Here is a 17,279-nt window from a genome sequence, read left to right on the forward strand (position 1 = left end):
GCTGATCTGACTTGAAGAGAGCTCAAGACTCTGCTTTTTGGTCCCATAGCTGGACAGACTCACCTCCGCATAGTGCTCAACCATGGCCGCCTCCACTTCCTCATCCCCTTCCCAGTCGCGCCAGTTATCGAAGTCCACTGAGAGCCATGCTGGCTGCAAGTAAGATGAAGATTCACAGATTAACCCAGACTCCCTGCTTCTGCTTTTTCACCTGGCTGGAGGAGAAGCTTTGGGGGAACAGCTGGTCACTGAGCCAATCTGACTTCTGGATTTTATCCCTTTTCAACAATAAGACAGAATTGGCCTCTGCCAGAGTCTATTTTGTCCCCAGGTATTTCTTTTTCCAGGGACGCGGGTGGCGCTGTGGGTTAAACCACAGAGCCTAGGACTTGCCGATCAGAAGGCTTGCCAATTTTGGATGTACATTTCCAAAATAAAAGATAAAAAACAAATAAAATAAAACCTACATACAGCAACAGTGTTTTGTGTTGTGTAGGCTCCTACGATGTACGTAATGGGCCCCGCCTGCTAGCCTGCTCCCTAAAATATCACTGGTTTTCTCATTTCTATATATAGGGTAGGGATGCGGTTGGCACTGTGGGTTAAACCACAGAGCCTAGGACTTGCCGATCAGAAGGTCGGTGGTTCGAATCCCTGCAACGGGGTGAGCTTCCGTTGCTCGGTCCCTGCTCCTGCCAACCTAGCAGTTCATAGGCACATCAAAGTGCAAGTAGATAAATAGGTACCACTCTGGCAGGAAGGTAAATGGCGTCTCCGTGTGCTGCTCTGGTTCACCAGAAGTGGTTTAGTCGTGCTGGCCACATGACCCGGAAGCTGTACACCGGCTCCCTCGGCCAATAAAGCGAGATGAGCGCCACAACCCCAGAGTCGGCCACGAGTGGACCTAATGGTCAGGGGGTCCTTTACCTTTACCTTTATTTCTTTTTCCAATGTTTCGATAGCATAATAGGGCCAGATACTAGCCACAGCTGAGAATTCTGGTTTTTCTGACCCCTTTCCAGCAACTCAGTATCTGTTTGGGGGTGGCTGTTATGGGAATCCCTATTAACCAAAAGCTCACTCGTGTGTGTGTGTTTCCACAAACCCTTTTCAGCATGTGGCAAATGCAACTCAGCCTTATTGAGTTCCCTTCTTGAGCTCAGAGAATAGATAGCACTGCACCAAAGATTTCACTCAAAAAAAAGACGCCCCCCCAAGTGAGTCCTTTCAAGGGGTTGGACTAGATGATCCTTGTGGCCCCTTCCAACTCTACAGTTTTATGATCTATGACCTCAGCTCTGTATGGAAAAGAGAACAAGCCACGGGCCCTACCTTAAAGTCCTCCTTGGTGAGACGTGGCCAAGCCACTTTTTCCTTCCACTTGCGTGCAAAGAGGGTGATGGACCTGCCCGACCGTTTGTTCTGGGAATCCTGAAAGCGATGATGTTGGGAGAGAAATATCAGGCATCCAAAGAGGCTAATCTGAACCAGAACCAAGCTTGGGAGAATGTTCTGTACGTTTTATGAAGCAATGAGGGCTGAGCCCAGGTGCACTGGTCTGCAGCAATGACTAGATTATGGGTTTTGGAAACACATATTCCATTTTTTCATGTAATTCCAGGTCAACCAGCAACAAAAATAAGCAGGTAATTAGAACTGATTGCCTTAATCAATTATCTTCATACCAGCCAGATCCCTCCAAGCCAGAATAACTAACACTCAGAACCTACGGTGGGGCTCCTCAATAACACGTTCAGTCCTCTGTGGTTGTGGTCATTTGCAATCTGCAAATTTTCCCAGCAGCCACCTTGCCACCACTGAATTAATCATGGACACCAATAAATAATTGTTAATAATTGGACAAACAGATCAAAAATTAATTGAAGAATGGGACTGTGTAAAGGAGTACATGAAAAAACATTGTTCCGTGACAAATATATTGATATGCAATGAATAAAGTTCACAGGGTAGAAATATTGTGGAAACGGATGGAAGTGGAACAAAAACAATGTAATATTAATAACACAACGAATAAAAGAAGTTTAAGGGAAGGAGGTCAAACATGGGTGGAGGGAAGTCTATGTTTTTATGTGTTTTTTGGTGGTTCTTTTTCTTTTTTTCTTTTGTGTAATTTGTTTTTTTTTCTTTTGATATGGTTTCGTTTTTGTTACTGCAATTCAATAAAGTTAAATAATTTTTTTTGAAAAATTAATAACCCTTGGGGATACAAAGTGTGGCTATTCCACAATAACTGCCGAGTGAGGAAGCATCCCAATTTGTTGACACCGCAAACATGCTACAAATAAGCAGGCACAGAATGAATGAAGTTGATAGGTATGTGTGTTCTGTCAAATGTAATGAAAAAGCCTTGTGCCAACCTGTCTGTTGCCTCCACTTGCTGGAAGCCTCTAAAATTCAGAAGATGGAGTGAGGAGAAGGTCCTGCACAGCTTTTTGGACCTTGCCCTTGATAAGAGCTAAAGCAGTGGCAGCAGAAACTGCTCCTTGGTCATTTTTCAAAAGCGTGCACCATTTAGTCTCTGTGCAGAAGCAGCCACTTTTAACTGGTGGCAGGAGTGCCAATGGCAGCCATCCAAGGGCTCTATATCTACCAGCTGAACGAGACAAAACTTTGCATTATTGTTCATTCTGCTAGTGAAGAGTTCCGTGGCAAGGAGTAAAGGTTGAGGGCAGTTTTGCCCCTGGCAGTTGTAGCACACTCCTTCCAAAATGGCACACCCTTGTTTTGCTGCTCACCTTAGAATTAACCCGGGCATAAAAGGTAATCTCGTTGTACAACTCCACACCATCTGCGTTCTTGCAACTGTGGAAAGACAAAAAGATTACGGTGGGGTTCCTGAGGAGCTATGAAAAACAACTTCTGAATAACGTCCTGTGGTTTTATCAGCGATGAAGCTGCAACCATGATTAATCAGCACTGCAGTTGGCCCAAAAAGAAGTCAAAGGCCAGGCCTTGCTTGCGATCTTCGCAGCAATTGATTGCACAAAATTTGCTCACAGCTAGACGTTTGAAATTATGAAACATGTTTTATCTAAAATGTTCTCCTCACCACAGCAGCTGACCAAGAGATTTCAAAACAATTGGCCCGTCTGTTGGATCTTCATATTGTTTAGGGCAGGGATGGGAACCTTGTGGCTTTCCAGATGTTGCAGGACCAAAACTCCCATCATCTCTGAACAATGGCTTTGCAGGTTGGGATGAATGGGATTAAAATCCAAGAGCATCTGGAAGGCCACAGGTTTCTCGATTCCCCCACTCTTCACCAAATGGTCCAGGGTGAGTTATATAAAATTAAAATAACAACAACCAGCGGCAAAGTAACAAAACAGCAGGACAGAGCAGCCGTGCTAGAAAGGCAACCCCTTACCTGAACACAACTTTGTAATCGTCAAGATCTACTTTCACGTCTGTGCTGTCCTCCACACAGAACTCCAGGAATATCCATCGTGGGCGGTCGTACCACAGAGTTTTGGCTGGTTGCCTTAGGAAACATGCAGAAGATATTAGGATGGCGAAGATACAAGTGCCATTGCCAGTGGAATGAAGGGGGCAGGAGTGATCTCAGCCTACAGTGAGGACCCATTAGCAGTGCTACACATTTTAAACACGGTTGACACTTTAAATGTTTGTGGCTTCTTACCCATAATTAGAACAGCATGCATCCATCTTCCCTCTCAGGTTTATGTGTGGAGGGTTTGCTTGCCTGCACTTAGGACCTTGGCACGGCAAACCATAACTCTGTGATTATTAGTGAACCCACTTTAAAGCAGTGTGATACGTGGTTTCGGAGACAGAGCAACATTTTGGGTAGCCAGGTGCAAAAGAAGACAGGCTCCCAAACTTCTTTTTTGGTATATAATTTTTATAAAGTTTTCTGTTTTACAATTAAAAATACTCATTTTAAATCCACAATGATATCAATAACTTCCCTTCTTCTCTCTCTTTCCATGGTTCATTTTACATATCATAAATCCCTGAATATTTTACAGAAACTATACCATCGAGTATTCCGTTACTCCAGCCATCAAAACTTATTTACACTGTTGAATTGATCTTAATGCTGCCAGCATTTTCAGCTGTACACAATTATTTCCCATATATTCAATAAATGTTTTCCAGTCTTCTTTAAACGTATATTCTTCTCATTCTCTTATTGTAGATGTTAAGTCTGCGAGTTGTACGTATTCCGTCAGCTTAAGTTGACATTCTTCTTTGGTTGGGGCCTCGCTCATTTTCCATTTGGGGGCTAACAAAACACGGGCCGCAGTGGTAGCATACATAAATAACCTTTTTTGACACCTGGGAATTTCAGTCTGGATTATCCCCAACAGATAGGACTTTGGGGGTTTTTTGGGGGAAAGTACTTTTGAACATTTTTTTCAATTCATTATGAATCATATCCCAATACTCTTTTACCCTTTTACAAGTCCACCACATATGAAAGAACATTCTCAGGCTCCCAAACTTTTAATAGTTGGGTAGAAGCAACACAAACCTACGCTGGGCGAATTTTCCTCTTGTGCACAATTGATTAGAGGTCCCCAGGACCCTGTTTCCTTTTCCATCTGGCTTTCCAATCAAAAGTGGCCCTGCTTGGTGTTTGTGCAGCGCTAGCCCAAGACATTTTACTGCCTGTGGAAAGGGACACAGGAGAAAGCTGCCTTCTGCTGAGTCCGACCATTGGTCCATTCAGTGGCGTAGCATGGATTGTCAGCACCCGGGGCAAGGGAAGTAATTTGTACCCCCTAACCCGTGGATTTGCACCCCCTAACCCGTGGATTTGCGCCCCCTAACCCGTGGATTTGCGCCCCCTAACCCTAACCCCCAGATGTTGCGCCCGGTGCGGCCGGCCCCCCCTGTACCCCCCACGCTATGCCACTGGGTCCATTTAGTGCAGCATCATCTAAACTGACTGGCATCAACTCTTGAGGGTTTCAGACAGTCCCTGAAGGTGATGAACCTGGTGCTCCACTGCTGAGCTACGAGCCTTCCCTTTCCCTGACCCATGTACGGAATCTGGCAGGTCTGCCAGTTGACTCTCTTCACCTGGGATGCGACAGCATCGTCTGCTGCAACTTGAGGCCAGCAGGCTAGTTTAGAGGGTCCAGCATAGGAATGTAGCTGCATAGCTCCCTCTGACCTCCCAAGAGAGAGTAAAGGAATGGCTCCGAGCCTTATAAGCAACAGCCTGGGAGCAGCAACGGAGCCATCACTGCCCCCCAGTACCTGCTGCTTGGGATGGTCACCTCCTTTGCCTAAGGATAGGGCTGGCCCTGAGCACACACACCCTCGCTTTGCCTAAAGACTGCACTCTAATGGGGGCACTGTACAACCCTTTCATTGGGCAATCTTTCTAAGATCAGCTGTATTTCTGAGACCCCATAGTCGCCTTTGACATCCAGGGGTCCTTTACCTTTACCATTAGCTATTTCTGAGAGATTTCCTGTGTAGAGCAGGGAGTCCCCATATTTAAGGAGAAGTAAGGACTGTGCTAAGGGACGTGGGTGCTAAGGGACGTGGGTGGCACTGTGGGTTAAACCACAGAGCCTAGGACTTGCTGATCAGAAGGTCGGCGGTTTGAATCCCCGTGTCGGGGTGAGCTCCTGTTGCTCGGTCCCTGCTCCTGCCAACCTAGCAGTTCGAAAGCACGTCAGAGTGCAAGTAGATAAATAGGTACCGCTCCGGTGGGAAGGTAAACGGCATTTCCGGGCGCTGCTCTGGTTCGCCAGAAGCGGCTTAGTCATGCTGGCCACATGACCCAGAAGCTGTATGCCGGCTCCCTCGGCCAATAAAACGAGATGAGCACCGCAACCCCAGAGTTGGCCACGACTGGACCTAATGCTCAGGGGTCCCTTTACCTTTACCTTTTAAGGACTGTGCTAGGGACGCGAGTGATGCTGTGGGTTAAACCACAGAGTCTACGACTTGCCGATCAGAAGGTCGGCGATTCAAATCCCCACGAAGGGGTGAGCTCCTGTTGCTCGGTCCCTGCTCCTGCCAACCTAGCAATTTGAAAGCACGTCAGAGTGCAAGTAGATAAATAGGTACCTCTCTGGCGGGAAGGTAAACGGCATTTCCGGGTGCTGCTCTGGTTTGCCAGAAGCAGCTTAGTCATGCTGGCCACATGACCCAGAAGCTGTATGCCGGCTCCCTCGGCCAATAAAACGAGATGAGCACCGCAACCCCAGAGTCCGCCATGACTGGACCTAATGGTCAAGGGTCCCTTTACCTTTATTTACCTTTAAGGACCGTGCTTCTTTCCTGAAAAGGGGGGGGGGGGTTCTGTATTTCTAGACCAATCTGGAAGCCACCATCCTTCAAACGGGGGGGGGGGCAGAGAGAGACTGCCCCTAATCCCAATTTTAGGAGAGCTATTTGTGGCTGTTCATATGCAGTCACACAACATTAAAACCGATGAGTTGTTGAGCTCTGAGCCTGACACAGAGCATGGCTTCTTTCTAAGGGGGGGGGGGACGACCTCTGGCCAGGAAGGGATATTATTGTTCTATTTCCAGGGAATCCCGGGAATCAAACGATCGTTAGCAGTTGTAGAGGGACACCCACCTTGCCATGGCTTTCTTCCTGATTGCGTCTCAATCCCCGCAGCGTCCAGCCGGGCAGCCTTATTTTGAGTCCCCCTCCGGCCAGGCGGAGCCAAACCCCGAGCCTCCCCCTGCCCCGCTGCCGCTGTCCATCACTGTTCACCTCTTCCCCCATGGGACTGGAAACCAAAACGTTCCCGGTGAGCATTCCCAGGAAAGTCTCTGCAAAAGGTAAAAACTCTGGAACAAACCCGATTTCGCTGGTTAGCCACTTTGAACGTTAGTACCACATTTGCAAAAAATATTAGGCCTCCTGCAGGGTTTTAAAAGTCTGCTTGCTTTGTGAGAAGTACATTAAGTCCAACCATTGATCTAATTGATTATTGGACCACAATTAGCTAAATACACACTGTTGTCCTAAAAACACTCGCCAGGGGGTTAAGGCTCACCGAGCACCGTGACTTTACTTCCGAGTAAACCTGCTTTAGCTCCAACTTCTCTTTTAAGTTACACGGTATTTCTTGCCTGTGAATTTACCGTCGATCTGGCTGTTGCTTTTCAAATTCTCCTATATTGATCTTCTCATGTGTTTTTCTTCTAGATCGACCTCCTAGGGGTTTGGATAAGGGATAATAATTGTGAAGCGATACTGTCTAGCAAGGAACAACTTTAAGGTCCGGACGGTTGTGTTCAGACGACCCACTGGACGCTTGGATCTTAACAAGTTATTTGTTCAAGTGTGTTGTAATATGGGCACATATCCCCCACCCCTTCCCTATTCTGCCGCGCGTTAGAGGAATGTCGAGTTCTTTGGAGCAAACGCATTAAATGCTGCCATTCGATGCTTTTCTGCATCGTCAAAATCTCAAATTAGATTTTCTAGTGGCATAGCCACGCCCCTTCCCCTTCCACATCCACCCCATGGATTTATTTAAAAGGTTATGCATAACACCACATCGCCCAGCTTCCGGGTTTGTCTCTTGAGATTTTAGTTCACGGCTTGCTGCGGGCAAGAGCGTTAACTTCACACCTTTAAACGGCCTGCATTGCAAATGGCAGGAAGGATTTCCTACATGCAACTCGGCGCCGATTCCTTCCGCGCGCTGCCTGCAGCAGCTCACTCGCAGTAAATCATAGCATTGCAGAAGGGTAGACTAGGAAGAATAGCTGTCAACGTCTCCCTTTTTTTAAGGGAAATTCCCTTATTCCGAATAGGATTCCTCGCAAGAAAAGGGAAAAGTTGACAGCTATGCTAGGAAGGGACCTGAAGGTTCACCTAGTCCAACCCCGTGCAATACAGGAATTTGATTCCCATGTGCAACCAATTTAGGAAAGTTCCCAGCGTCCAGCATAACTGCAATTCGAGAAAGCGCCTGCTCCCTAATGTTCCAGGCTGGAGGCGGAGCCGCAGGAGTAGAACGTTCCATAGCTCTGCAACTATTGGCTGCCTGGAGGGGGCACAGGGCAGCCTGCTTAATTAGCATACGTGACGTCGCGCCGCCGCCGTGCCGGAAGTGACGCGCAAACCTTGCCGGTGCGGCCGCTCCTGACAGGAGCTTCCGGTGCGGCTTTGTCAACCCCCCGTTTTTGACCGTTGGCGGCGGCGGCCTCTCGCTGCTGGGATGGAGGCGACGGCGGTGGGGCCCGGCGAGCGCTGGGCGCCGGTGGGAGCGGTGGCCGAGGCCCAGCCCGGGGAGGAGGAGCCCGCGGAGGGGGAAGAGGACGCCACGGCGGAGGCCGAGCCGGGGTCTCCGCGGTCGCTGAGGGCGGAGCGGCGGCGCCTCCACTCGGCGCTCTTGGCGCTGGCCTCGCACTTCGCCCAGGTCCAGTTCCGGCTCCGGCAGGTGGCCCGCGCCGGCCCGGCCCAGCAGCAGCGCCTCCTCCGCGAGCTCGAGGAGTTCGCCTTCCGAGGCTGCCCGGGCTTCGGCTTCGCGGCGGCGGACGGGGTCGGCGGCGACGCCAAGGTGAGCAGGAGCCGCTTCCCTCCTTCGCTCCTTCCTTCCTTCTCGCTTGCGCCTACGTGGCTCAGGTGCCGGTGGCGAGGCTGAGAGGCGGACCCGTGAGGCAGGCGACCCCGAAGCCCCTTCTCCTGCGTCCACAATGCGCGGCGCGGGGGACAACGCCAGACCTGTTCTCAAGCACCGTTCCTATTATTATTATTATTATTATTATTATTATTATTATTATTATTGCAATCGTTCGCTTGTTTGCAGATAGGTCTTGTATATTATTATTATTAGTAGTAGTAGTAGTAGTAGTAGTATTTATTGAATTTATATAGCGCCCTATACCCGGAGGTCTCAGGGCGTTTCATAGAAAAGATCAACATAAAAACCACAATATATATAGATATATGTACCTTGATTCTCAAACGCCTTGGTACTCAAACAACTTGGAACCCAAACACTGCAAACCCGGAAGTAAGTGTTCCAGGTTACGAACTTTTATCGGAAGTTGGAGGTGCTCAGTGCCACACTTCCGTTTTGAGTGTTAAGCTGAGGTCGGTCTGTTTTTGCGGCTCTTTTTTTTTGTGACACTGTGGAACCCAGTTCAGCTACTGATAGACATAGCTGTCAACTTTTTCCTTTTCTTGCAAGAAATCCGATTCAGAATAAGGGAATTTAAAAAAAGGAAAACATTGACAGCTATGCTGATCGACTGATAGTTTGACTGCAGTACATTGTTTATTACTTTCATTTTATGGATCAATGATCTAGTTAGCAAAATTCATGTTAAATTGATGTTTTAGGGGTTGTTTTTAAAAGTCTGGAACAGATTAATCCATTTTGCATTACTTTCTAAAGGACCTTGGTTTTGGAACGGACTTCTGGAACAGATTAAGTTTGAGAACCAAGGTACCATTGTAACAACCCCCCCCCCCCAAAAAAAGAGCCACATTTTAAAAGGGCATAGGATGTCAAACAGATCAACCAAAGGCCTGGTTAAAAAGAAACCTTTTTCCTGGTGCCTAAAGATGTATAATGAACTTCCCTTTGTGGAGAGCATTCCACAAACGGGGAGCCACTGCAGAGAAGGCCCTGTTCTCATGTTGCTGCCCTCTGGACCTCTCATGGAGGAGGCACACAAAGAAGGGCCTCAGAAGATGATCTCAGGGTCCGGGTAGGTTCATTTGGAAAGAGGCAATCCTTGAGGTATTGCGGTCGTAAGCCATATTACATTATTTATATACTGAATTTGTATGTGGCCCTTGATCCGCAGGGGTGCCAACTTGAATAAAATATGGGGGGGGCGTGCAGGTAAGGCCCACCCCGCATAATTGATCACATGACATGGCGCACACACACCATTTGAATGGCAATGCTGATCAACTTTTTTGAGGGGGCCCAACCCCCTCAAATACTTTGTCAGGCCCTTCGGCTCCTAAGAGCTGGTTCCTATCCAAAGATCACAAGGCTGTTTGCAACATAAAAATACAAAATGCAAAATACACATGCGCAGAGGCAAAACAAACACATAATCTCCCCCCACCCATTTTAAAAGGCAATAGAATGTGAATTAGCCAAGTGTCTGGTTGATGAGAAACGTTTTCACTTGACGCCTAAAAATAGGTGTGTATGCAGTTGTATGCTTAATTGATTTTTTAAAAAATGATTGTTTCACCCCAGTGCTTTTGGTGATCATTGTTTTTTCCCCCTGTAAGACTTCCTGTAAATGAAAAATATGGGGTATAAAAAAGTATATAATAATAATGCATGTGAAGCAGATTTGACCACTTAAAACTGCTACACAAAATGCTCCTAGCTTTTGAAACCGTCAAAGGGCAGGTAAGTGGGCTGGGGATAAAGAAAATCCAGAGAAGCTATTTTGAAATACACAATTTTTGGATGGCTTTATACCTGCATAAAGGACTCAATCTTTTAAACGGAGCAGATCTTTTTAGAATCATGTATGATAATTAGAAAGGGAGAAGATGGTGGGGCCTCAGATGTGTGGGTGCACCCAGTGAGTACCTTTGTACCCCTGGATGCCATTGATAAGGGTGATATTGTGGCATCAGTCTTTTTAAGTGCTTTGATCAGATGGTGTTCCTGTGAATTACCAGGGCACACTGTTTTTTGCCCAGTGTTAAATAGCACCCATGTCCCGCTCCATGTTCAAAATGTTGCTATCAACCTTGATTGCATGTAAACAATATTTGAATACACCCAATTGGTTGGTTGTAGATTGTTATCCCATACACACTTATCCAGGAGTAAACATCATTTTGGCAAGTGAGACTTCTGGGGTCCACATGAGTTGAATTAGGCTATGTGAAATGTAAACATACCCCAGAATGTCAAAGTAATATCAGCCGGACTTACCCTGTATTTTGAGGTACGGTATCTTAAATGATCTGAGTGGCTTCCATTTGTGGTTTGTTTTCAGAGAAACTATGAGTGCTGCACTTAATGCAAAGCAAGCCTTTGGTTTGTTTCCTTCCCAGTTTGGTAACAGCAGGCGTGGAGGATGAGAAAATTTGGGTTTGGGTTTTTTTGCATTATGCACTAGTATGGTGCTTGCTCACATTAAGCAGTAGTTTTATTTTTAACCATAGTTTAATCTGCCATTCAAACCCTACCACTGTGGCTGTCCTTTTATCCCTTTGGGTTACAAAACATACACAAGCTGAGTGAGTTTGCGCACCTGAGCAATACCTCTATATCTGTCATGCATACCTTTGCACACCCTTACTTCAGCGATTAGAGCCTGCTGTACAAGAGAGGTTTGTATTTTTAAACTGATAAGCAGGATACGATGTGGTTGTTTTGAGACACGTGGTTCTGAGGAATGTTTCAAAATTTGTGTGTGAGTGAGTACAGTACAGTGGTGCCCCGCAAGACGAATGCCTCACAAAACGAAAAATGCGCAAGACGAAAGGGTTTTTCGGTTTTTGCGTCGCTTCGCTAGACGATTTTCCCTATGGGCTTGCTTTGCAAGACGAAACGTCTTGCGAGTTCTTGCAAGTTTTTTTCCTTTTTCTTAAAGCCGCTAAGCCGTTAATAGCCGCTAAGCCACTAATAGCCGTGCTTCGCAAGACGAAAAAACCGCAAGACGAAGAGACTCACGGAACGGATTAATTTCGTCTTGCGAGGCACCACTGTATATGTAATGTTCATTTATTTGATTTCTTTCCTGTCCATAAGGTCCCAGTGTAGCTTACAGTAAAAGAATATATGTTTATAAAAACAGCTTAAACCATGACAAAAAAACACACAAACTGTTCCACATGTTTTTTTTCTGCAGCAACTGGATACTTGCTGTCTGTGGGGTGAAAATGGCATTTCTCTTTGAGGCCTTGCTCTCTTTTCCAAAGGGGTGCAAGGTAAGATATTATCTCCTTGTTTCAGAGTGAGCACGAGAAGCAGGAACAGCTAGAGGCCCGGAAGGAGAAGCAGCGGGAACTCATACTGCAACTCAAGGCCCAACTGGATGACTTGGAAACTTTTGCCTACCAGGAGGGAAGCTATGATGCACTTCCACAGTCCATGGTTGTGGAGAGACAACGGGTGAGGCCTAGCTTCCCTGTGGAGGGACTCTTTTAGCTGAACCAGCTGGTGTTTTGCTCTTTGGAGTGATCTTCAGAGAGGGAGGGGGAAACACCTCTCAATCTCCTTCCTGTGTGGTTTTACAGGTGATTATTGAGGAGCTGATCAAGAAGCTGGACATGAACTTGAGTGAGGACATTGCCTCACTATCCCCAGAGGAGTTGCGTCAGCAGGTGGATGCTGCTGTGGCCCAAATTGTCAATCCGGCACGTGTGAAGGAGCAGCTGGTAGAGCAGCTGAAAACCCAGATCCGAGACCTCGAGATGTTTATCAATTTCATTCAAGGTCAGCCGGCACATATCTTGCATAATTTGGGCAGTACATGGGGGCACTTGACCTTGGGTATTCAGGGGTCCAAGGTACATATGAAATGTGTGCAGATAACTTGAGAGTAGAGGCATGGGGTAGTTTGTGGCAGACCATGATGCTAAATTCACATTAGCGTTAATTCACTTTGACAAGTTAAGACATCTTATGTCTTGTAATTGGGATTTGAGTAAAAGGAAGGAGTAAACAATAGGATATTCACTAACAAGTTCTAGAGGGATAGTCTTGTTGCTCTAAGTGCCACAAAAATGAGTCTAGCAGCACCTTTTAATACATTTATTACGGCTTAAGCAATCCTAGATCACGTTCACTGAATACATTAAGCGTCATCCCAAGTTGACAGATCCTGTAATAGTGTTGATTGAAAAGATTGACATCTGTGTTTGTTGCAGGGTCCGATCCCTGTGTTTGTGTCTTTTTATGCAGCTTGTTGCTGGCAAGTAAATGTGTTAGGTTAGGGGGCCGTTTGTAAACAAAGACTGGCCTATTACATAAGAATTGGCTTTAGATCCTGATATACTGGAGTGATTTTAGCTGTGAGGTGTTAAAGGACCTAACAGTGTAAACCACAGCATCAAGTCATTGGGCTTGAATTGCAACCATTCATAGATTAAATTATATAACCTGTGATATTCAATCACAATAATTTGTTTTATTCCACTAGAGGTGTCAGTTAGCTTTTCAGTGCTAGGATCCTGGTGGCATTACTCATGGTGAATAGTTACTAATTATTTTTTGTATACTTAAGATTTAACACAATCCTCAGTCTGCATTTTTTTTATTTTCTCTGGTTTCATTGCTTGCACTTTTTCTCTACATCCCATATGTATATATACTTGCTAAGTGAAGATAATGCTTCATGCATCTCTAAAAACACTTGCACGTCCCTGATGAAGTGGACTCTAATCTGTAAGAGCGTATGTCATAGTGAATTTGTGAATCATTAAATTGCCACATTTTTGTCCCCCCCCCCACTCTTTTCTTTAACAAGGGCAGTCCTGGACTAGTTGTTCATATAACCATTATTATAGTACCTCTTTTCAGGGTGCCTGTTGTCTAAAGAATGGCTTCTCTGAATCTGGATTTGGTTTGGTGTGAGAGGGTAGCACAGAAACAAAGTATGTCTGTACCTTGGAAATATTTGTCTTCAAATGAAAATGAAGCTGAGGAGGAAGATTCTTTGCTGGGATAGAGCTGGGGTTTAGAGCATATTGTACATGGATATGAATCAAGGTTGTTCTAGGTTTTACAATACTTAGTAAAATATACTTTCCTGGCTTTACAGAAGAAGTCAGCAGCCCAGGTAATGCAGAGAAGGGGCATTGTGACTGTTCAGGTGGAAAAGCTGGAAGTGGCAACTGCAAACCAAACATCCGGCAGCCTCATGGAAGACACCGAAGTGGGTACCTGGAGAGCCTTCACTGTGCATGGTCAACAGATGGCTTTTTAATTTCATTTTGTTTCATTGTTTTATTTAAGTTATATGCCATCATTTATCAATAATTTATTCCAGAGCAGTTCACAATATTACAAAAAGTACGTCCCCATTAACACTATAAAATACAGATTAAAACTTACAGAAGCACCACAACATAAAATGTTTATTGCTTGGCACCTCTAAAACTATGGGGAGATCTGTGTGTGTTGCAAAGACACTTTGAGTAGCGAATTGGGTCTCTGCCACCTTGTAATTCTTTTCTCCCTGCTAGCCCCATAGAGTAGCTTCCTTCACTAATATAGACCATCCCCGGTGTCTGTACCAATGCCAGCTATTCTTACTCTTCTCACCAATTACCAACCTAAGATAAGGCCAAAGTGGGGCCTACTCCATCACCGAAACACTCACTTTTTGTTGCCACTTGTCTGTCCCTGTCCCAGATAATCTGAGTAAAACTGGTCTCCCATAAGACGTCCCAAGGATACTTAGACCTGCAGTCAAACTCTGCCTCCTCCTACACAGCTTGGCAGGGTTTAATGTGTGGGGCCCACACCTGCAGCTGTGCTACCCATAGCAGGAGATGGGCAGGTGGAGTGAGCTTTGTGTGACTGCCAGTCAAAACCACAACAGGTGTTTGCTTTAACAAGCGGAAACCACTCCAGTCAGTCTGCTCCTCTAAGGAATGTTTCCTTTCCTCTCTCTGATTTTGTAGTGAATCCTGAAGATGCACAGAGGATGCGAGAGACGGGATTACATCTCATGCGCCGAATGCTCGCGGTGCTGCAGATCTTCGCGGTGAGCCAGTTTGGCTGTACAACTGGACAAATACCACACCATCTATGGCAGAAGGACCAGTCTGACAGGGACTATTCACCCTTGGTGAAGAAGTTAGAGGTGGCTGTGGCCCATGTGAGGCAGCTGGCCCAGAAGTACCAGCTGACAGAGCCAGAACATGTCATCAGCTGCTCGGGCTTCCAGGATGCCTCCTTGGGCGGGCGGGATGAGCTGACGCTGGCTGTGCGCAAGGAGCTGACAATAGCTGTGCGGGACTTGCTTGCCCACGGTCTCTACACCCCATCGCCAGGCATGAGCTTGGTTCTAGCCCCCATTGCCTGCTTGCTGCCGGTACTGAGCTCCTCTCCTCAGGCCATGCACCCATGGGAGCTCTTTGTGAAGTATTACAACTCTAAGAACGGCCGTGCCTTTGTGGAATCGCCAGCACGCAAACTTTCCGAGTCTTTTGCCCTCCCGGTGATGGGGGGAGTGCCCGCCACCCCGAAGCAGAGCCTGCTGTCGGCCATCCACACAGTGCTGTCGGAGCACGACCCATTCAAGCGTAGTGCAGACTCGGAGCTGAAGGCGCTGGTGTGCCTGGCCCTCAATGAGCAGCGTCTGGTTTCCTGGCTCAACCTAATCTGCAAGTCAGGGGCCCTGATCCAAGCCCACTACCAGCCCTGGAGTTACATGGCCCAGACAGGCTTCGAGGGGGCCCTCAATCTCCTTAGCCGCCTTAGTAACCTTCGATTCAGCCTCCCTGTGGACCTGGCAGTACGGCAGCTGAAGAACATCAAAGATGCCTTTTGAGTGGCTGAGGAGTCTGGAGTCCATCCTCAGCCACTTTGAGGAAACACTTCTGGCACAGCCCAGCAGGCCACTTCTGTGTGTTCACAAGGGGGGGGGGGAATGCTGCTAGTTGGTGATGGTCTTGTGTTGCTGAGTTGCTACTGGCTGCCTCCATTGCATGCACCAGACCGCATGGAGCTCCTGTTAATTTCCAGGGTCTTTATTGCCGTAGCCTCCTTGGTGCTGTGCAGAAAAGGTCAGTGTGCACAGTTCTTAGCTATTAAGGATAGGCTGTGGTGGAACCAGTCGGTAGGCTTGGCAGGAGGGCATCTCTCCTACCAGAGGGAATTTCTACAGGGCCAATAGGAAGCTATTTATATCCTGAGTCCCATGGAGTCAGGGCTAATCCACAACAGTATAGACAATATTTTGGTTACATCACAGAAGACTCCTTTCTTTCCCAAGGAGGTGTATGTGCCAGGCACACCATTCCAGACCTATAGTTTCATATTATCATATCATATATAAAATGCACTGGCTGAATTACCAAATCTGAGCAGGGTCCTTCCCTGTGTTTGATGGCCTTAAGCTATTTGACCCTCATGCTGCAAGGGACCAGTCACTTGCAGGGAGTTTTTCCTCCCAGTCAGATTATTGTGTGTTGGAAATGGATCCCTCATGTGCTTATTTGTCGGCAACATGCACCCAGTATTTACAACTGGCTCACTGGCCAAGGTATTGTGATGGACAGGTGAACTCTTTACAACTTTCCCCTACTAAGTATTCAGGTGGTATGAGAGGTGATTTCAAGGGAAGTCGGGGAAGAGAAGTGAAGAAAGACAATGCCTTGATCACAGAGAGAGGGTTTGGTCTGGGATCAAGCACCTTGGAGAGTGGGTGGATGTACCTGTTTTTATCTCTAGTGGGAAAGGTGTTGAGCTTACCTGTTCAAATAGCAGTTGCCGCAACTCCCACCTTGAAGGAGAAAGCCATCAGTTATGTGTTCTTTACTGGCACACAAAGTCACCTCTAATTTGTTTTTGGATGGCCAACCCTCAGCTGTTCTTTTGCGAATTAGAACTGCATGACCTCGAACCTTTGGGTTGCCATGTCTGATCTGTGGCAGTAGTAGGGCTAGGAAGAATCCTCATGTGCTGTTCTTCAGTGGAGCAGAACAGTGGTGGAAGATGCATCTAGAGATATTGAGACCAGGAGTAACTCTTCAGCTTGTGGCTCACCCCTTTGGACTCAGGGCACTGTCCTGATAGTCTTCAAAAAGGCTGGGTGCGCATGGTTTGTGAACAATTCCTAGACCCAGATTTGCAACATCTGTAACTCTTACCTGGCGTCTTGTAGACATCCTGCATTTGTGAGATCTGAAGATTAAGGCAAACTGCAGTGTCTTCAAAGCCAAATCTGACAACATCCTCAGAGTGTGCAAAGGAGGTTCAGTGGCAAACAGCACTCTTTTGTGTTAGGTGAAACCTGTGTATTTTTTGCAAGTAAGTTGGCTTGTGACGTGTGTATGTTAAATTGTCCTGCTGAAACTCCTCCGTTTAATGTAGGAGCTCTTCTGTTTTTACTTGTTGATTTATGTGTTGATGCACTTAAGAAAATTCTGTCCTTGGTTCCCGGGTATATCTGTTTAATGCTGTGTGTTTTTGTTCTGACTACATTTCAGTGCAAAAGGAAGAATGTATTTATGCAGAATTGTATCTGTTGTTAATAAATTCAGTCTGTCATCTTTCTTATTTTTGTTTTCTGTATTTTTTATTTTCCCTGCCATTTTTGACAGTTGTGGGGTCTTCCTTCTTGTACCGCATGTGTTTCCAATATGTGCAG

The 17,279-nt window shown here is 46.5% G+C and overlaps 2 protein-coding genes across 6 annotated transcripts in view; one reads left to right on the plus strand and one right to left on the minus strand.

Moving 5' to 3' along the window:
- Positions 1–17,279, minus strand: part of LOC310830103 (putative protein PTGES3L) — a 280,219-nt gene that overhangs the window by 29,391 nt on the left and 233,549 nt on the right. For 2 of the 5 annotated variants that reach the window (XM_083709675.1, XM_083709671.1), the window contains exons 2-5: positions 3,389–3,502; positions 2,757–2,823; positions 1,333–1,431; positions 64–153 (exon numbers count right to left, since the gene is read on the minus strand). In XM_083709675.1, the coding sequence (XP_083565801.1) occupies positions 64–153; positions 1,333–1,431; positions 2,757–2,823; positions 3,389–3,502 (370 nt within the window). Of the gene's footprint in view, positions 1–63; positions 154–1,332; positions 1,432–2,756; positions 2,824–3,388; positions 3,503–3,661; positions 3,703–5,698; positions 5,740–6,585; positions 6,781–17,279 lie in introns of those variants that run through there. The other 3 variants (XM_083709674.1, XM_083709673.1, XM_083709672.1) reach the window with 3 other exon arrangements.
- RUNDC1 (RUN domain containing 1) lies at positions 8,107–17,188 on the plus strand. Its single transcript, XM_083709476.1, has 5 exons — positions 8,107–8,527; positions 11,912–12,070; positions 12,196–12,394; positions 13,722–13,835; positions 14,587–17,188. Exons 1-5 carry the CDS (start codon positions 8,186–8,188, stop codon positions 15,456–15,458), a joined length of 1,686 nt encoding a protein of 561 aa, XP_083565602.1. The 5' UTR covers positions 8,107–8,185; the 3' UTR covers positions 15,459–17,188.

Source organism: Podarcis gaigeae (assembly GCF_964106915.1).
Source record: "Podarcis gaigeae genome assembly, chromosome: 13".
Taxonomy (NCBI): Eukaryota; Metazoa; Chordata; class Lepidosauria; order Squamata; family Lacertidae; genus Podarcis; species Podarcis gaigeae.

Bases quoted from the DNA above. Each gene is read 5' to 3' on its own strand.
- RUNDC1 (XM_083709476.1), top strand. From the start codon at position 8,186: ATGGAGGCGACGGCGGTGGGGCCCGGCGAGCGCTGGGCGCCGGTGGGA. The intron at 12,071-12,195 runs GTGAGGCCTAGC...GTGGTTTTACAG, and splicing joins TGGTTGTGGAGAGACAACGG to GTGATTATTGAGGAGCTGAT. The intron at 13,836-14,586 runs GTGGGTACCTGG...CTGATTTTGTAG, and splicing joins GCCTCATGGAAGACACCGAA to TGAATCCTGAAGATGCACAG.